This window comes from Anastrepha obliqua, chromosome 1 (genome assembly GCF_027943255.1).
Source record: "Anastrepha obliqua isolate idAnaObli1 chromosome 1, idAnaObli1_1.0, whole genome shotgun sequence".
NCBI classification, from domain to species: Eukaryota; Metazoa; Arthropoda; class Insecta; order Diptera; family Tephritidae; genus Anastrepha; species Anastrepha obliqua.
The window spans coordinates 54765961-54779769 of record NC_072892.1 but is presented as its reverse complement, the minus strand read 5'-3'; the positions used below and the strand labels follow the sequence as shown (position 1 = coordinate 54779769).

Below are 13809 nucleotides of genomic sequence, written 5' to 3'. Positions count from 1 at the left end.
TTAATTTTAATATAATAAAATTAATAAAAAAATTCGGGGTTTTATATCTCTATTGTAAAGCGGAGTGAAATACCTTTCTTTTGATACCCACATCGGCATATCTCATGCAATTTTTTTTTTAATTCCGAACAGGTGGCAACACCTGGGTGAAAAGTCTAGAAATGTGATACACTATCTGTGTGCCCAATTTCATTCAAATCCGTTAAACTAATCCTGAGATCGTGTGGCTATACAGATATGCATACAAGAATTGCTCGTTTAAAGTTATATAATACAAAAAAAAAAATTGTGACGTGTACATGAAAATCGCCGATACACGTGCATTTTTATTTTTTATCCCCTTTCCGAAAAAGTATATTTGGTTTATATGAAATTTGAAAAATATTTGGGAGGCCACCAAATTGATAATTTTGAAAAAAAAAACAGCTTCGATCAGGCGCAAGATTATCTATTAGTAAAACTAATTTCTCTTGTCCGATTGGTTTGAGATGAGTCTCCAAGGACCTGTGATGATCACCACAAGGGACTTCTGGAGAAATGGGCTCCACACAAGCAGCGATAACTTTACAATTATTTATTTTTTTTGAAATTTTGCTAAAATCAAGTCGAAACATGATATATTAATGCCATGTTTTTGTTTTTGTAAAATAAAGCAATTGACTAGGAATGAAAAATTATTGAAAATTATCATTTTTTCTGACTTCCCGTAAGTCCTTAAGAAGTTAGAAACCATTTTACTCAAACGCATCAGCACTACTTATAAATGATATCGCAATAATAAAAGCCTTGCAGCAAATTTGCATATGCACTTATAAATTTGTAATAAAGCAGAAAATAACAAAAGAACAATTTCACATAATTCTTACCTGCGGATAATCTCCATATCTTGTCTGATAGTCAAATACGTACAAATATGAATTGCGATGATCCGCTGAGTGTAGGTCGACAGTTTGAGCAGCCGGTGCCACGACCTGAGCATCACTAAGCGCCTCAAGGGTTTCATCACTGCAAAAAGGTAAATAAAAGAAATGCATGAAAATTTTTACAACCAACACAAGCACTGATAAACATACTTAAGCGCACAACGACTTAACGTTAAATGCAGTTGTTTCATAGTGGTAATGATGACTATCAAATATTATGAAGATGTGCCAGTGTGATAGTGTGTGTAAATGTAATATAAACCTACAAGTGTATTAGTGTGTGAATTAGAAATACAGATGCTAGCTGTTTTGCATGAAATTATGCTATGCAGAGTTGTATTTGAGCATAAGAAAAAAAAAAAAAAAAACGAACGCTTGTCATAATGTAAGCAATGTGGGGCAACTGTGGCAAATTTTCAATTTACATTAAGCGCCAGCGGGGCAGTGAAGTACAACGCGCGCAGATATGTCTGCTGCTTGCCACATCATGCGGCTGCTGGATTTGAGTGCGCTTGAAATGCGCTTAGCTTTAAACCACAAAATGATTTTCCAGCAATGCTGCAAAACTAGTGCATTTGAATTTTTCAATTACCGCAACTGAACTCCAAGGCCAAAATGCAAAAATGCTGCCATGTAATAGGAAAAATGCGAGCTTGAAATAATAGAAATGAAAAAAAAAAAAACACGAAATAAAATAGAATAAAAATTTGCAGTAAGTGAGATTTGCTATTAAGCCGGCTACATCATCGTAATAATTTCACTTTTCTACAGTACCATAGCAGCAGCAAAAGCAATAAAAGTGCTCAACTCGCACTTGAGTTGGTGCAGTGCATTTCTTTTATTGGAATTGCAGCTTTATTGAGCAGCACTTAAAATACCTTACCAGCAGGTCTTGCCAAGCATTAACCAGCTTTTCGCGAGATTTCACTTAAGCACATTATTTTCTTTTCTTTTTTGTTCTTTGATTAAGCTTATTTTATATATCAGTAAAAATTTGTATATTGAAAGTATAAAAAAACTCGTTTATAACGAGTGCTATTTTTATTCATCAAGATGTCAAGTTGGTTTCTGTGAGGTAATTATTATTATTCAAATAAAAAATAAATAATTAGCGCGTACACTTCGGTTAAGTGTTTGGCCGAGCTACTCCCGTATTTGTGGTGTGCATTTTGATGTTGCTCTACAAATGAAGGGATCTACGATTTTAAGCCGACTCTGAACAGCAAATGGTTATTTTATGAGTTTCTTTTTCAAGGTACAAATGTACTTGGAAGTTTGCCATTGCATGCCGATCGCTATTAGAAAAAAAACTTTTTCTATTATTTGATGTTCATGTACGGAGATCCGAACCTACTACTCCCGAATGGTAGTCACGTATCCAACCATTCGGTGACCAAATTTTTATTACTACTTTTGTTATTAAAAGAAAAGAGTGGGAGATCACTTCTTTATCGAAGAAAGCAGACTAGCGTCTCTATTGGTCCATTGTGCAAGGTAATATTTTTAATGTGCTGAGTAAAGTAATTCTGTACACGTTCCTCTACTTTTCCGATAAAAATTTCCTATAAAGTTGCCCGAAAGATATTATTAGGTTAATGTAGTGCGACACTGACAATATCAGCTACAATGGGGAGAAAGTACATTTATTTGCGTTAATAACTTTAAATGACAGAAAACTGTTATTTTTGCAATTTGCTGTAAGAAAAGTAAGAGCAAATTACTGTTATTTCTATAACTGGACATTCGCATAAGTAGTGAAAAGACTTTCATTCATCCGCTCCTCCTGCCAGATTCTATAGATGAGATTGAAAGGAAGGTTAAGTCTGGCTGCGTGATCCCCTACCTTCTAGTGACCCGTAATGGTTGCGGAGATACCATACCTGAGACGTTTGGGCGAGATCAACCTATTCAGTTGTGCAATTACCATGTTTTTTCTTGTTGTAATGCATGTAGTTAATTGCTTCCACCTTCTTTCGGCTAAAGCATAAGACTGTGAAGCAATAGTGTCGAATGGAAACTACCACCTCCTTTGTTAAGTCTCGTGTCTAACCTTTTCTTGACAGCTCATCCGCTATCTCATTACCCAGTATGTTTCTATGACCGGGGTTCTCTATCAGAGTAATTTCAAGCCAATGTCTAAGCAATTCTAGTTCCTCTTTACACTGTAAGACTAGTTTGGATGAAATGGAGCTGGGATCTAAGGTCTTGACAGCTGCTTGACTGTCTACACAGATATCACCAATTTCTTTGTAATGTTTTAATGAATTGCATGCTTCTCTGATTGCTAATAATTCTGCCTGGAACACGCTGGCATAGTCAGGAAGTCGAATTGGTTTGTTTAATTTGAGCGGCACCGAATAGCGGCCAGTTCCCACAGTAAAATCTTTTTTGAAGTTAACGTCGGGGATTGTAAAGTTTGGTTTGTCAGTAAGGTCCCTATAGGAGGATCTTGCTGTGACCATACGACCTTGCTGTCCACCTTCTTATGACGATTAGCGATTGTTTTCACGTGTAAGTCTAATGATAATAGGAGTGTTAGTATGTACATTAAGCGCTTCAGTAGCACCAGCGCTTCTGTGGGTAGGATATACGCTGATCTTTGTGTCTTGTTCAGCTTGGTTTGGTTGTATAGGGCGCGCCATCTATCGTTACGGATTTTAACTAGGTATTATTTGAAGAATGGTAACACTTAGCTGTCATCTGATTTGACAGAAAATTAGTTTCATTCTTCCGCTGAATGAAAATGATTGTGTATACGCTCAAAGAACGCTGGGAAATATTGCGACATTACTTTGAAAATCATGGTAATGTTGCAGAATGTGTACGAAAATTACGTACGGCATTGGGAAGAAGAAAAACACCGAATGAAGCGTATGTGCGTTACTTTGCGAAAAAAGTAAGAGAAACTGGGTTGCTTATTGACAAACCAACGCGTGACCGACCAAAAACCGTGTGTACACCCGAAAATATTGCTGCTGTGGCCGAGAGTGTTCGTGAATCACCAGGAACATCAGTTCACCGTCGTTCTCAACAATTGGACATTTCGGAGTCATCATTGAGACGAATTTTGCGTAAAGACTTTGGTATGACGCCGTACAAAGTCCAATTGGTTGGAAGTTGTGTTCCATCATTAACCGGAAGGATTGCACTTCAAAATAAAAAACCAGTTTGGAAAAATATTGAGTAGTTTCTTTTTTATAGCATTTTTAATTCCGTAAAGTTATATGGCGGACCCTGTATTTATTTTCCATAGCAGGCCATCAGACTGGTGTCGCTGACCTAAGAATACAATATTTGTACATTATGTCAAAAAAGGACCGGGACTTGTGCAATAAAGCGCAAATTAATTGTTTAATCATTAAAATTTATTTCGTTGCCTTCAAAATAGGCTCCGTTCAAGATCAACGATTAGTCCAGTCATCAAAGCACTTTTTAAATGCGTTTGAAGGGATCTTCTTCAGGTCCTTCAGCCAATTCTCCTTAATGACCTCTATTGGCTTAAAGCGGCGTCCGCGGAGTGACAATTTAAGTTTTGCGAAAAAGAAAAATCATAGGAGGCTAAATCCGGTGAATACCGCGGTTGTTCGACGATAATTGTCAAGTGTACACAATATGAGCCTTGGGAGACAGTCCGTTATCTTTTTACTGTAAATTATGAGCATGTCATAATAAAAATAAATAATTGTATGTTTTAAATGAAAAGTTACTCGAAAAATAACGGCAAGATCCTTAATTTGAACCAAACTTTGCAGAAAAGAGAGAGAAATGTTGTAAGGCTTTGAAGCATTTTTTGATGCTTATTGAAAGTCGAGAACTAATATAACATAGTTCTAGAGGCTCAATTCCATTTTGAAGCTCAAATGAGTAACACATTTTTGTTACCAAAAACCATAAACAAGTAATTGGATCAAATGAGCCCTATTCGTATTTTAAAGTATGTACATTTCCCAGCTTTTCTAGTGGTAAAACAAAGACCGAAACTAATCTTTAGTTAGGAGGAAAAAAAACATCCAAGGTTACACATAAACCAAACAGAAACACATTTGCATATAAATTGACTTGATTTTCAGCTTTGCATAGTAGAAAATTCGTGTGAAATTAAATTATGCAAATTTCGCTCCGGAAAAAAGTACTTTACTGTACTTTTCGAAATCGATTTTACGCAATGTATTCATTCACATTTAATACGTTTTATGTGAATTTATAATTATATTTTTCCACATGCATACATATGCAGTATGCATGTCAGCGATTAAATTTAATTGAATATGCTTTCATGTACATTTCGATGTAAGTATGTGGGCAAAAAATTATTATAAAACAGAATTTGTGCTTTTGATATGCCCCTATTAAAATTTTCAACGAAAATTAAGAGTTTTCAGCAGAATATTTCACATAAAATAAATATTTTTATAAAATTGCTGACTTCACGCAAATAACGCAGATAGATTTGTGCTCACATAATTGAGTCACCTTAATTTTTCACGATATGGTAAACGCAATATTTTTAGTGCTAAATTTTTTTGGTAAATTTTTTCTAAAAATACCGGTTATTGTAAATGTTATAAAAATCTTATAAATAATAGTTACAAATTTTATACAAAATTCAGAAAAATTAAACATATCACAAATTATCAAATTATCAACCTTTAAAAAAAAAAAAATTAAAAAAAAATAGAAGCGACATGAACTTTCGCTCTGATAAATTGGAGTTTATTTATTCAAAATATTCTCCCCTGGCCCCGATATACTGTTTTGCGCGATCTAAAAGCTATTCGCAAGAGTGTTTCAGGTCATTTACCGGAATGTCCTTCAGGATGTCGGAAGAAGTCTTTTGGATGGCCTTTACGGAAGCAAATCGTTTTCATTTTATAGCCGAATGCAATTTTCCGAATAGGTAAAAGTCAGAGGGAGCTATATCAGGCAAATACGGTGAGTGATTAATGGATAAAATGCGATTTCTAGTCAAAAAAATCAGTCACAAGAGTGGATCGATGAGATGCTGCAATACCAGGCAATAAGCGCCAGTTGCCACCTTCGCGGTATTCAGGGCAAATTCGACGAATGCGATGCACCAAACGCTTCAAAGTGAAATGATAGAAAACTGCAGTGAAGGTTTGAACTCTTTGTGGACTATTCCTTGGAATCGTAAAAATAAATGAGCATCGACTTGGTTTTTGACTTTTCGAAACCCAATTTTTTGGGTGGTGGCTCGTCTGGCACCTTCCATTCGGCACTTTCAGGCTTAGTTTCAGGTTCGTGTTGGAAACACTATGTTTCCAGTTGTAAAGGAAGCACTCGTCTTTTCTCCCTCTTTAATGAGGTCTTTCGAATGTTGAATTCTGACTCATTTGTTGAATGAACCGCGCAGACGTTTCGTAAGCCCAAATGATGAGTTAAAATGCGATAAATCGATGATTTGATGATATTCAAATCCGATTCCATGAAATTCAACCATGATTTCGGTTCATTTTTGATAAATTTAGGAACAATTTCGATGGAGTTTTTGGAAGTCAGCCAGGGATATAACGCACTAACTCACTAAAAAGATGGCGCCATCAAAAACATTTTTATGACGCCAGCCTTGTTTATGTTGGACTTCACCTTGTATTTATTATTAATGTTTGTAAAAAATACTCGATATAAGATGAACGGGCAAAATAAGAAACGAAGATTTAGATCGAGATCGTTAGCCGTAAGTGACGCTGGATTGGTCACACACTCCGCAAACCCGTGAACCATATCGTAATATCGTAAGGCCAGCAATAAGTTGGAGTCCCCGAGGTTTTATACCACCTGGTGCTTCAGACAACACTTGGCATAGAACCATCGATAGGGAACTCGGCGCCGTGAATTGCAACTGGCAAAAAAGTAAACGAAAAAAAAAAAATTTTAAATAATAAAGTTTATGTTTTAAGTTGCCCAAAAATCGCATTTCTGACAATTTTTTTTTGAAGATGCTAGAATATCTCGTTGATTTGTGATAATTTTTTTCTTTCATGGCGTTGCGCATTTTTATACATATGTACATAAAGGGTGTTCTTTATAGAGGTTAGGTTTTCAAGATGAAATAAAACGTATATAATTTAATGTTATGGCCAAGAATTTAGCTTTATTATAAAGATAAGGGTTTGCCATTATGTTTTAAAAATGATTTCGGGCAAGTGGCCGCCGCGGCTGGCTCGAATAAATTCCAGCCGAGAGGCCCAATTTTCGACCACTTTTTGCAGCAATTGGGGCCGTATGTCAGCAATAACGCGCCGAATATTCTCTTCCAAGACGTCAATCGTCTCGGGCTTATCTGCGTAGACAAGCGACTTCACATAGCCCCACAAGAAATAGTCCAGCGGTATTATATCGCACGATCTTGGAGGCCACGCCATAGGTCCACGGCGCGAGATAATGCGCTCACCAAAAGTTTCCTTCAATAAATCGATTGTTGCGTTGGCTGTATGGCATGTATGGCATGCGCCGTCTTGTTGGAACCAAAGGTCGGCCACATCAACATCGTCCAATTTAGGCACGAAAAAGTCATTAATCATGGTTCTATAGCGCTCTCCATTGACTGTAACATTATGGCCGGCTTCATTTTTAAAGAAATATGGACCAATGATTCTCTCTGCCCATAGAGCACACCAAACAGTGACTTTTTGAGGATGTAACGGCGTCTCAGCAATGGCTTGTGGATTATGTTCACTCTGAATGCAACAATTTTGCTTATTGACATACTCATTCAACCAAAAGTGAGCTTCATCGCTGAACAAAATTTTCTTGTGAAAATCGGGATCGGTGGCCATCTCGTTTTGGGCCCATTCACCGAACGTGCGACGCGCTTGATGGTCGTTCGGCTTCAATTCTTGCACGAGTTGGATTTTGTAAGCCCGCAAACCAAGATCCTTCCGCAAAATCTTCCATAAAGTGGATGGGCACATCTCCAATTGCTGCGCACGATGGCGGATGGACTCATTCGGGTCTTCTTCGATACTCTGCTCCAAAGCAGCAATAGCGTATTCGGTGTGCACTGTACGACGTCTCTGAGGATGCGTATTATCCACTAGAGCAAACGTGGTGCGAAACCGATCCATGGTTAATCGAATTGGTGACTCTGATGGACGATTATGTCGACCGAATATTGGACGCAGCGCGCGATGCGTCGCGCGAACCGAACCATTATTTTCGTAATAAATTTGCACGATTTGCAAACGTTGTTCAGGTGTAAGTCTATTCATTATGAAATGGCAAACCAAACTGCGCATAAATCAAGTGACAGCTGTCAAAAAGACCATCTACGAAAAAAGTAGTGCCAACTTAAAAACCTAACCTCTAAAAAAACACACTGTATAACAAATGAACAAAATTTTAGGGAGGCCAAAGAGGACTTTGAGCCACTTCGAGCTTGCCTTTTGTTATAATAAAAAAATTATATTAATTATTTATAATATTATATATAATAATATATTATTTATTATTAATTAATTTATTGGGCTTTAAGAATGCGTACCCAATTTCTATATTTATTATTTTGGTCTTCTTATCTCCTTTACAATCGTATTACAAATGGCAAATTTTTAATTTTCGTCCACGTGTGCCCTCTCTTTGGGAAACCATTCCACTCCAACCTTACCTACAAAGATTTCAAACTTGGCCTAATATTGTTTTTATTGGGTGCGTAACTAAGTTCCCGCTGCTTGCCAATAGATGCTGCCGTGCAGCAATGTGTGCTAGTCGATTCTAACATAACTTAAATGTCATAAACCAAGCTTAGACATATGGTAAACAAACTGTTTCGACACATTAGTGATTCTGTTTTGGTATCAAATACTTTTGGTTTTGTGAAAATGTCTGATTTTGTGCCGAATAATCGTCATTTGCGGGAAGTGTTGATTTTCCTCTTTAATTCGAAAAAAACGGCTGCTGAAGCGCATCGAGAGCTACAAAAAGTTTATAGAGATGCTGCTTTAAGTGAAACAACGTGCCGAGATTGGTTCTCTCGCTTCAAAGACGGTGATTTTAATGTTGACGACCGTCCGCGTGAAGGAAGGCCAGAAACCTTCGAAGACGCTGAATTGGAGGCATTGCTCAATGAGGATCTGTCTCGAACACAAAAAGAGCTTGCTTCAGTATTAGGAGTTATCCGCCAATCCATTTCTAAGCGATTGCATGATTTGGGAATGATTCAGAAACAGGGGACTTGGGTTCTTTATGAGTTAAAACCACATGATAGGAGGAACGTCGTTTTTTCACCTGTTAACAACTGCTTCAGCGGCAAAAAAGTGAGGGTTTTCTTCAGCGCATTGTGACGGGTGATGAAAAATGGATTCATTACAGCAATCCAAAGAAAAACAATCCAAAGTCATGGGGACTGCCCGGTCATGCTTCTATGTCGTCGCCTCGGCCGAATATTCACACTGCGAAGGTTATGCTATGTATTTGGTGAGACCAAGTTATTGTTATTTATTATGAACTGTTAAAACCAAACGAAACTATCACTAGCGATCGATATCGACTATCGAGTATTGATGGGATTGAGCTGAGCACTGTGCGATAAGCGGCTGCAATACGCGGCGAGGCATGAAAAAGTGATTCTACAGCTTGACAATGCTCGGCCTCACGTTGCCAAACATGTTCAAACCTACCTGGAAATACTGAAATGGGAAATCCCACCCCATCCGCCATATGGCACATGTTCTAGCTAACCAGTAGCTCCATTCATATGAAGACATCAAAAAATGGCTTGATCCGTGAATAGGTTCAAAAGTTTACCGCGACGGTATACGAGATCTACCAGAAGGATGGGAAAAAGTAATAGCCGGCTATGGGCATTATTTTCAATGATTCACTTGTAACCATTTTTTCAGAATAAAGTTGTATTTTCATCAAATTGCGCACCTAATAGAATTGAAAATATTTATATAAAAAAAAATTATTTGATTTATAAAAAAAAAAAATAAATAATCAAATCTTGCCAAACTGTTGAGGTGCTAAATTTTTTTTTGCAGTCTGCATTATTTGTGTTTTTAAAGTAGTCCTTCTTTTTCCATATAAATGCTTTTTGTAAAAACCTCTATTTTTTTTATATGAATCTGAAATATTAGTCACTTCACCTCTGTACATTCGCCCTGAATACAGCAGAATTCATAAATTATTTCAATCCTTTTAAATGAGTTATAAGAGTGAAGTCTGCAAGTATAATCTTTATTTATTTATTTGTTTTAGTAAACTAGTAAAATTTTTATTTTTAAAATAGTTGATATATGGCATTGGATAAGCGAAATAAATCTTTGATTTCACAAAAATCATCATATCACATACTCACATACATTTGCATATGTATGCACTCATTACGCATTATAATTATGGACATATAATTTATGAGCTCCACAAAAATAATATCCGCAATTCGCTATGCATGCACACGTACATACATACATACAATCGCATGCATATATGCGCATATTTGTGTGATATTTTGTAAATAAATTTTTATTGAATAAACTGAAGTGCAATGCGTAATTCAATTGTTGTTTGACATGCACAATAGTCTGTTTTCAAAAAATTTATTTTATACTGATCTAATGCGTTAATCAAACGGATTTATTATACGCATGCCATTACATTTCTGCTTATTTGTTTGCTCGACGTGAAACATTTTTGCATATCGCACAGCAAATCAAAATCAAAATCGTTTAGCAGAGCTGGGAAAATTGCATTAAATTAAACGAATTTATTCCAGTGTTATTTGATGTTTTTCATTCAATAATGACTTTAAAGTGACAAATTGGTTAGGAGTATTTCAATTTGAATTTTGATGCAAGTTTTTTGGCGAACTATTTTATTTGCATAAAGTGATTGGATAAATTTCTGATATCAATAATGAAAGTTAGATTGTCTATAAACTTCAATAACAAAAGGAAAACCTTGCAACGTGAGTTGCAAATAATTGAAACAAATTTGTTAAATTTTTTTTTCCACATAAATCATTGAAAATTATTAAAGAGCCAATAATTTTCAGTTCAAACTATTTGCGTTGTTGCTTTACTGTTTTTAAATTAAATACAATTTTTAAGGGTTTCAATTAAATTTTAATACGTATTTTCCGGACCAGACCACTGTCTGAGCAAAACAAATTTTAAGACCTGCCTCTAATAAAGAGTTTTTCAAGTAGCGGCTGGATCTTAGTAATGAACAATTACTTGACGATACCTCTTTTTATGTGATCTTTGACATTTGTCTAATAGACAGATGTGCAATTTTACACGATAGAACAACGCGTTAAAATTAGTGAAACCTATAATGAAAATAGTCGACCTTAAGACAGCATATCAAAAAATTCATAATTTTTTGTTGGAAATAATCATCCAAATGGGTTAACAATTCAAGGGGGGGTGGAAAAATTTCAAAAAACTGGTTCTGTCTAGGGAAGAATATGGCAGATAAACTGGTAGACCAAAAACTGGACGTTCTGTTGACAATGTTGCTGATGTGTTCCAAAATGTTGCTAAACAACCTTCAACAGCGACATCTCGCCGTTCTGAAAAATTAAACATTAACGTTCTAAAACGGACTATGAATCTTTCATCTGGAGACCTCATCATGCTTATCATATAACTCGAGTTGAACTTATTCAAAAAGTGTTCAATGGTTATTCTCTATGTGTAAAGAAGTTGAAAGCAAAATGTCAAAAGCATTAGCAAATGTGCCATCACACCAGCAGTGTTATGCACATGCCTCATGCTCTCATTAACACTCTAACATTTTCCAATTCCACATTCAAGAATTTTTCAAGGTGGCGACGCGTTTACGTCCAACTTCCAGTTTCCAGTCCTTGCAGCTGTATATGTGATCGGTCTACCTAAAACAGTTCATCTCTACTGCCAAGCTGATTCAATTGCTGCTGTAGTTTTCGGCCTTCTCTCTCACTGTTATGTGGTCGAGCCTCATCACAACCGTAGCTGCTAACGTTTTTACGGCGCCCCCTTTTAGCGATGACCGAGCCTATATCCAGGACAAATACTATGCGAGACGGCGGATATTCGAATGCCTTCTCTAGCACTGCTTGTTCTTGACTAAAACGTTTGCAGTGAAAGGTCACGTGTTCTGCGCCCTCAACTGTATTCAAGAAACTGGGACAAAAAATGCTGTCAGCCAGCTGGAATCGGTGTAGGTACTCCCTACGTTCCCTTTGTTTCCATGACACCATACTCTTATGCTATTCTAAATGCCTTCTTATCAATTTGAAATTTTTAGAGTATCGTTCAGGAGGTTGTGGATTGCCCCTCTTTTCTGAAGCGAATCTACCTCCATCTCTGTATGCAAGAAATTCACCAATCATGACAGCTTTTGATGAAATTCAATACTGTCTACAAATCTTTTGAAGTTGACTTTGCTTCCTATAAAAAATCTCTGATTAAACTTCTTAGTTAAGCTTATAAATAATTGATTTGTGATGTTTCATTATATTTTCTTCTTATTCATGAAGATTATTATTTTATCTTTTTGCTAAAACATCTGTATTAGTCTTTAGAACTAACTTTTTATTCGGCCGTCGAATGGGTTGGTGCGTGGCTCCCATTCGGAAGTGCGTAGGTTCGTATCTCCGTGCATAAAACACTAAATGTAGAACACGTTTTTTCTAAGAGCGGTTGCCCTTGGGCAGATTCTTCCATTTTTTGGAACAACATCAAGCATAAAAATAAAAATTTCTTGACATTAAAGCTCTGTTTCAGCCATCGAAATTCAACACCTCCAAAATACACCTATAACTGCTAAAAAAGCGGATTATTTTAAGAAAAATGTTGAAGAAATTTAGCTGCGGTGGCTCAAAGCACATCTATGATATAATATATTAACAACTAATATAGCTTGGATCTACGCATTTGAGCGGAAGCAAAACAGCAATTGGTAGTATGGGTGTTTCCAGATGATCCTGGGCTAACAAAAGTTGTTCACGGATGTAGCACCTCAAAGCCAATGGTCACCTGTTTTTTCGGAAAATCTGGTCGTATCACAATTGTACCACTAAAAAACTTAAAAACACAAACATTTGTTTGCCAAAAGTTTTCGGAAAATCAAGGACAACTAACCGACGAAGACGAACCTTGACCAAGACAATGCGAGCTCTTACCTACCGACTTATGTAAGATAGTTTTTGAGCACTCGAGTGGATTTTCTGCTTTACGCCCTTGATTTCCCATCTAATGATTTATTTTTGTTACCGAACGTAAAAATAAAATGCGAAGTCAACGTTTTTCAATGTCTAAAGAAACTGTTTGATGCTTTAACCAACGAATAAATGATAGATGCAAATATTCCATTTAACGTGAAATGCTTTCGGGAGTATACATACAGTGGTGGCTAAATCTAATGCGATACCTACATATTTTTTTATTTAAATTTTGTAGAATGTTGATTGCATGTTCCTTTGCTTCAATGAAATTATTAATTACTGCATACTATATTTTGTAAAAATGTTTTTATTTTTTGGATTTTATCTGGCAAATCACCAATGATCTTTTCCGGAGCTATATTCCTAACTTGTCTATGGGCTTTATAAAATTTATTAACTGCGTTATTATTCTTAAATAAACACCTCCAAATCTAATGATTTTATATATTTTGCCCAATTACAAAATATTTTCAGTGATAATACAAGCAAAATTAAATTATCTAAATGGTTTCCTTCGAATTTTATTTCACGGTATACTGATTTTGACTTTGTCTATTTTTAGATCCTTCCATCAATTTTGGGAAATTAAATCTAACTGATCAGCTTTAACCATCCACCTAATACCGATTTTGACGGTATATCGTTTCTTCTAATTAAAAGTTCTTCTGCTTTGATTACGCCTTTAAAACACATTTTCAACATATCACTTTCTGCTGGAGT

The 13809-nt window shown here is 36.1% G+C and overlaps 1 protein-coding gene across 1 annotated transcript in view; it reads right to left on the bottom strand.

The window, feature by feature from the left end:
- Positions 1–13809, bottom strand: part of LOC129252848 (neuroligin-4, X-linked) — a 112788-nt gene that overhangs the window by 32207 nt on the left and 66772 nt on the right. The window contains exon 7 of the mRNA XM_054890985.1: positions 867–1005. Coding sequence (XP_054746960.1) covers positions 867–1005 — 139 coding nt within the window. The remainder of the gene's footprint in view (positions 1–866; positions 1006–13809) is intronic.